Source organism: Scophthalmus maximus, chromosome 2 (assembly GCF_022379125.1).
Source record: "Scophthalmus maximus strain ysfricsl-2021 chromosome 2, ASM2237912v1, whole genome shotgun sequence".
NCBI classification, from domain to species: Eukaryota; Metazoa; Chordata; class Actinopteri; order Pleuronectiformes; family Scophthalmidae; genus Scophthalmus; species Scophthalmus maximus.
The window spans coordinates 9010437-9017500 of NC_061516.1; the positions used below are offsets into that span (position 1 = coordinate 9010437).

The following is a 7064-nucleotide window of genomic DNA, read 5'->3' on the forward strand; positions in this document are numbered from 1 at the left end:
TCAAAACCTTTTAGCAATAACTTCCATGCTTCCATGCATAAGTGCACCAATTAAAACAACCATAAAAGCTTCACTTCATTTAGACACCGTCCATACTATATTTACATTTGATGAAAATACAGACCAAAAAATCTTTGTACCATCACAAATCTAACTTTCAAGTTCATTTCAATTGGAGAGATGCTAAAGGGAAATCTATCATGTATTTATGTACAAACTTAACAAGTAAGTAACGAGGGGTAACTTTTTTTAATGGGTCACTCATTTTAAGAGTCTCCAACTGAGCTGCGGCATCAGGCTTTAGGACCTGGGAGGGAGGATTCCTCTCCCACAGCCCCTGGATGCTGTGGGTGGGACCGGCCTGGAAATATAAGATTCCAGGGCAGAGATTTTCATGCTCTGAAAACCAGGCATGACAATTCCTGCTTAAAGTCCTGTTCTCTGCCATCAGACACAAACTTCAAGTAGGGCAGATCATCGCTGGGGGATCTATTTATTAGCAGTTTGAAGACAACCTGAAGCTGCTGAATCACTGTTGGAACCTAATAAGGTAAGATACAAGAACTGGGGGTTGGGGGCAGGGAGAGAGTATCCTGAGTTCATCTGGTGGGAAATGCCCAGGCATGTGAAAAGAGGCCACAATGTCAGCTACAAGATTCCATTGTGGATTGAAGCAGGGTGGGTACTTCAGAGATACTGGAGAGGTTTGAAATGCAAGAAAAAAGTAGAAGAAAGTAAGTATGTTGCAAAAAAACAAACAATCTAAACATGGAAGCTTGCAAACAAAAGCAAATTAATCTGCAACCATAATCACAAAAACGTATAGAGAAATGTTGGGAGTTGGCTGCAACCTTTCCAAAATAACATTGGTGATTTACACGTATACAAACTCTTGTACATTAGCAGTGAGCCACTGAACTCTCATGTCCCCTGAGACGAACCTATGCAGACATCTCGTCATATTAACAGCTTTTAATCTGTTCTCAAGTTGCTAGCAACAACACAGGGAAGAGTTTCTGTTAACAGCTATTATCAAAGACACTGTGTTGAGAACAATGTAGACAAAAAGATCCAACCAATGCACATTCAAGTCAGATATCATTCCATCTCTCTGTTGGCTTTGTGGCTTAGTGAGCCTGTAAAGACAAGTCTTGGAAGCTGCACAAAAGAGATTCTTGATGTATCGCATACGGAACAGTTGAGTTGACTGTTGATTCCTTAATGCATTTTTATCAAAAGGCTGTTGCTCTGTTGCTGATTGGGGCCATCTATTAGTAACTGAACAGTTATTTGTAAAACAAAATATCTTAAATTCAACTGTAACTGGCTAACTCAGTGCCTCTTCTTAAAGCACAATTCAACTCAGAATACGTGGCTGGGGTGTGTGTGTGTGTGTCCTCACCACAAGGCTGCAATCAGCATCAACCTAGACTCACACCTCTAAAAGAGACTTTGTGAAATCTTAAATCTTTCCGTGTCGTCAAAGTGTGAATAACTCAGATCAAGCCCAATTGCCGATGTGCTGGCTACATGTAGTTGCCTACGTGGCTGTTATGCAAGTCTTGCCTTGTGGTTTTCTGGGAGAGATCTACTGTACTTTCAGTGGCGTGGCTAACCCAGCTCTGCCTGCTATTGTCCCTAAAAACTGAAGAGTAACAAGGAAATTTAGTGCAAGATATGTTTTGTGAGTTAATTTCAGATATATTTCAGTCAACTGAAACGGAGCATCTCTCTACTTGGAGCAGTGACAGGGTATCAGTGGCAGCATATCATGTTTGTCTTCATGCCTTTCTCATGTGTTTTCTCTAATTAGAATTGCATTATGTGGGTAACAAACCTGGCAGCCCTGGTCCTCCTGGCCACTCCAGCCTCTGCTGCCACGGCCGCATCAGCAGACAAAGTCCTCAGCAACCATGCTGCCATCCTGGCAGACAACAGCGCCACCCTGGCTTTCAGTCTCTACCAAAACATGGCAAAAGAGACAAACACTGAAAACATCCTCATCTCCCCTGTGGTGGTGGCCTCCTCTCTGGGTCTGGTGGCTCTCGGGGGAAAGGCCTCCACTGTCTCGCAGGTAAAAAACATTCTGAACGCAGCCAAAGTTAAAGATGAGCAGCTGCACTCCGGTCTGGCCGAGCTGCTGACGGAGGTGAGCGACTCAAAGACCCGAAATATCACCTGGAAGATCAGCAGCCGTCTGTATGGACCCAACTCTGTAAAATTTGTGGATGAGTTTGTCAAGAGCAGCAAAAAACACTACAACTGTGACCACTCCAAGATAAACTTCAAAGATAAGAAGAGTGCTGTGAACTCCATCAACCAGTGGGCAGCCAAGTCTACTGATGGCAAAGTGCCCGAGGTCACCAAGGATGTAGAGAAGACTGATGGGGCAATGATCGTCAATGCAATGTTTTTTAAGCGTGAGTCTGCAGGAAATCTGTACATTTCCAGTATATTATTCCTTTAACTGATCTCAAACGTATTTTTATTTTCTTCCTTCACACAGCTCGCTGGGACGAGCAGTTCCATCACCAGATGGTGGACAACCGTGGATTCCTGGTATCCCGCGGCTACACAGTTTCAGTACAGATGATGCACCGTACAGGTGAGTGGAGACAATTTCATCATATTCAGAAATTTCATTCGCTCTCTACCGTATATTGAGATGGAGAAGGCTGATGCCTCTCTCATACAACCGGCAGCTGGTCACCTTGATTTATAACCTAAACAAGGATCAGTTGTAAAGTTCTGTTCTTGCTCTTTACAAAGGTACTGAACTACATTTGCTCTTCTATTGTTTTTTTTATTGATATTTAGAATAATAACACAAAAAGCCCAACCTTGGAACATAATCTCACTTGACAGTATGTTATATACTAGATATTCACATATCTAGGTAAGGCTTAGGTTTAATATTTTCAAGTGATTATAAACTGTTGTTTATTTTATATTTCTGCTTTTAAGGAACACCTCTTCCCATACACGCTTGACCATTGCAAGTATCATCAAATATTCAAATACAATACAGTCAGGTGTGTCATCAGCAATGACAGAAAATGACAATGATGACTGTACGTGTGTCTCAATGTCACAATAGAGTAAACTGAGTGTCTCTATAAACAGTTTGGTGAGTGAGTGAGTGAACGAGAAGAGATGTCAGACATAACAGTGGAGTTTTTGCACAAATGAAACAAGATATACTGTAAGTATCTACATGTATAAAGTCTGCTTTAGAGGAAACTATTATGCTCTGCCTTATTTTTTGCATATATGGTTTGTCACAGATTTCTTTATACTGTACAGTCATCCCCTCCAAACACAGCTCATTCTCCTCAAACCCTCTACTTCAGTAGTATTATAGGCTTGAAAAGTACTGCAGCATACAAGTGCAGTGCAGGTTTACCATATAGTTGTTTAACAACAGCAGAATCAACATTTTATTAGCAAAGTTAGCTTTTGGATTTCTTGACGCCAGACCATCTTCCACAAGTAAAACTAGGGTTATATATAGAAACTTTTTTTTCACAGATCGTGACTGGGAGACTAAATCCACAGTTTTTGTCATAAAATCAGCAGCCAATGGGCGTAATATTTACTAATAATTACTGACAGAGATGTCCTGCTGTAAACTCTGTCATTGTGGATGTTCCATTTTCAGGATCTGAGTCAGGCTTGAACTTGATGTAGTGGTTGATTTAAGAAGTTACCACTTCCAATCACTTGTGTGTTGTTTATTAATTTTAGTTAGTGTGCAGTCAGAGCATCCACACTGGTAAGAGGACGAGGTGGTGCCCACAACCGCTGGGTGGGCTGCCCCTCCACAGGCTTCTGGGGAAAAATTTAAGCTTTTATTGAGGCCTCGTAAGGAGGCTTGGGTTAATGTTGCCTGTTTCAGTCAAAGTCTCAACTGAAAGGCTGCATAATGAGCATCCATCCGAGGTTGCGGGTGGCTGGAGCAAATCCCAGGTGACATTGTGTAAGAGGCTGGTACCATACACACTTGAACAGGTCGCCAGTGTGAATAACAGGCAGTTTGAGATAAATAAGGACTTTTTTTCAACTGTGAGTCATTCAAAGCAGCTCTAGCAGAGTCACTGGATAAAAATATAGAGCTAGAAATGAGCATAAAGATTCCCTTTAGTGGATCATCTCATCTCACTTTTCATAAGAAAGCAATCATTGTTTTTCCTGGTTCTCCCAACTTTTACTTAAAGATTAGTGCACGTGTTCATAGAGACAAGAGCTGCTTCATAAGAGCAGTACATGCACTTGTATTCATACCCTGTTTTGGGTTCACATTATTTGTGAAGTAATGCAATAAACCTTCCTGCTGAATCACTCGCTCTGGTCTCTGTGATAATGTATTAAACAGAAAAGCATGCATGATTAATATTGCAAATATTTGAAATAGATTTCAATTGTTTCCACAGGTCTCTATGGCTTCTATGATGACAGCACCAATAAGCTGTCCATCCTGAGCATGCCTCTGGCTCACAAGAAGTCAAGTGTGGTGTTCATCATGCCCTACCAAGTGGAGACCCTGGAGAGACTGGAGAAGATGCTGACCAAGAAGCAGCTGGACACGTGGATGGGCAAGCTGCAGCAGACAGCAGTAGCTCTGTCTCTGCCCAAAGTCAGCATGGAAGTCAGTCACAATCTGCAGGTAAAAGATGCAAGAAACCAAGGATCAAAGTGCTTCTCAGTGGATTAAAGTGACCACCACAAGTCTTGAATTCTCACACCATACTGTTCTACCTCTCTTTAGAAACACCTTGGGGCGCTGGGCTTGACAGATGCTGTGGACAAATCCAAAGCGGACTTCTCCAAAATTTCCGGGAAAAAGGATCTGTACCTGTCCAGTGTGTTCCATGCCTCTGCCTTGGAATGGGACACTGATGGGAACCAAATTGATACCAGCGTCTTTGGCACAGACAAGCTGAAAAACCCTAAACTGTTCTATGCTGACCACCCTTTCATCTTCCTGGTGAAGGACCAGAAGACCAACTCCATCCTGTTTATTGGCCGGATGGTCAGGCCAAAGGGTGAAAAGATGAGAGATGAATTGTGACCATGTGTTGACCTTAGTGTCTAGTTTAAATGTCCGACTGTGTGTCGATGTGTAGAGTTTCTATGGCAATATGCTTAGAGAAGTGGGATATAAAATCTAGGTTTGATATTGGCACAACTGCATTCCTTTGTTCCATGCAGACAGCATTCCACAAAAGCACTGTACAACCCCCATTGTTATCATGTTTTTTTTGGTTATGTAGTGGCACATCATCTTATGGACTGAAGACTTACATTAAGTATGATTTCCCTGATTAATGCCTAAAATGCAAATGCACAGTTTCCTGAAACTTAATTATTTGAACTGATATAGTCTCCGTTCTATGGTGTTTGCTGTTTTATTGATCAAAATTATTTTCTCAAATTTCCCCGTCGAGGGAGGAATAAAAGAATATCATATCTTATCTTATTCTTATTCTTATCTTATCTTTAGTTTGTCAACTTGCCTGCTTTGTCCATTGGTTTTCACAGATATTTAGCTAATTTTTTTGCACAGCTTTCTCCTACGAGCATGTTTTTCTTTAACCAAGAGCCTACAGTGCATTTTTTCTTGGTATTGACCTACCAAGGCACACAGATTTAATATGAACTGTGTCCAAAGGAACATGTGCACACATTGTTTTTAGCTGTTACAAATTGCTTGATTTTCAATAAAAAAAAGGAAAAATGTGCCATCTTAATTCTATATATTTGATACTGGCATTTCTCTAGCATCTGGTGTTTTTGGTTCCCAGTGATTTTTCATTGTGGATTTATTTTGTTTGGTGTTTTCTAAGACTAAGTCTCTTTATGTTTTCTTTAATTAACATAGTTATATATATATATATATATATATTGGTCCTGCTCTTTCAAATCCTGACATGATAGAGATGTTAATCATTCAGATTGACCAATGGACTGCTGAGCTATAGCCCTGCCTATGTAATGTGTCGCGGCCAGCTCTGACGTCATTATGCCGCACTACTAAGATCGTTTTTAGAGACAGATGAGCACCTGTCTTTGTTAAAACTATTTTATTAGAAGTAATACACACTTACAGATAAATTAAATTAGTTTTGCTGTGAGAGACCTCAGGGACAGATGTCCCTACTAAAGCCTGTAACTTTGCTCTGCTTCACTTCATCAGCATGAAATTTAGCACCTATAATGTTCAGATGTTGTTGTATGAATTTCAAGAGGAATGGGCTTTATCTGCATTATATTTCATTTGTTTTAACATTTCTACTATTTTTAACACCTCTACTGAGATCTCACAATAGAGCATAGATACCACGTTTATTCATATCGACCTTGTAGTGACAGAGACATACTCCTTTCATTTTGGGTGTCATTTTCGAGCAGGGACCTGCGAAAGGGGCCTTTGAGCTTTAGAATTGAGCCGCATGATTTAAGGAGAAGACAAAATAATAGATTGGTGCATCAATAAAAATGAGGCATTTGGTAGTCATTACTGAGTGTATCACCCCATCTAGAGGACATCTGGATATATGGCTGAAAAAAGAATTTCAAATTCAACTATATCTCTTGGGAAATTATACGCTGTGTTTTTGTAAGGAGTGTTTTTTATAACTTATTCAGAAAAATTGTGATTTAAGTACATTATAGCATTCAATCGAGTGCTTTAAATTAATTTAAGAGATGTTTCATGGTGTGTGGTTGGTTCCTGTCTGTAATAGAGAAGGTGTTTCTTTTTAAAAAAACAACCTATTCTATTAATATTACAGCATCAGGGGTGCATGGTGGTTTAGTGGTCAGTGCTGTCACCTCAAAGCAAGAAGGTTCTTGGTTTGTTCGATCCGGTTAAATGCATTAACCAGTTTATTAACTGTTTCCTTTCACACAACTGAACTGCATTATTCACTTTGATACTGCACCGAGTCCGTGTACCTTTTGGTCATTGGATTTTCTTTTCAGGAATGGGTATTAAAAAACAAAAAACTGATGGTTATTTGATTTTCGTTTTAAAATACAAAATAGAAAATTGTAAAACAAGCAGC

General features: G+C 40.1%; 1 protein-coding gene across 1 annotated transcript; it reads left to right on the forward strand.

The window, feature by feature from the left end:
• Nucleotides 1-361: 361 nt before the first annotated feature.
• serpinh1a (serpin peptidase inhibitor, clade H (heat shock protein 47), member 1a) lies at nucleotides 362-5736 on the forward strand. Its single transcript, XM_035626535.2, has 5 exons — nucleotides 362-550; nucleotides 1814-2420; nucleotides 2507-2605; nucleotides 4431-4663; nucleotides 4766-5736. The coding sequence occupies exons 2-5, from the start codon at nucleotides 1823-1825 to the stop codon at nucleotides 5066-5068; spliced, it is 1233 nt and encodes a 410-aa protein (XP_035482428.1). The 5' UTR covers nucleotides 362-550; nucleotides 1814-1822; the 3' UTR covers nucleotides 5069-5736.
• The last annotated feature ends 1328 nt before the right edge of the window (nucleotides 5737-7064 follow it).

Coding starts and splice junctions, on each gene's coding strand:
- serpinh1a (XM_035626535.2), top strand. CDS start 1,823: ATGTGGGTAACAAACCTGGCAGCCCTGGTCCTCCTGGCCACTCCAGCC. Junction 2,606..4,430: donor ACAGATGATGCACCGTACAG/GTGAGTGGAGAC, acceptor TTGTTTCCACAG/GTCTCTATGGCTTCTATGAT. Junction 4,664..4,765: donor AAGTCAGTCACAATCTGCAG/GTAAAAGATGCA, acceptor ACCTCTCTTTAG/AAACACCTTGGGGCGCTGGG.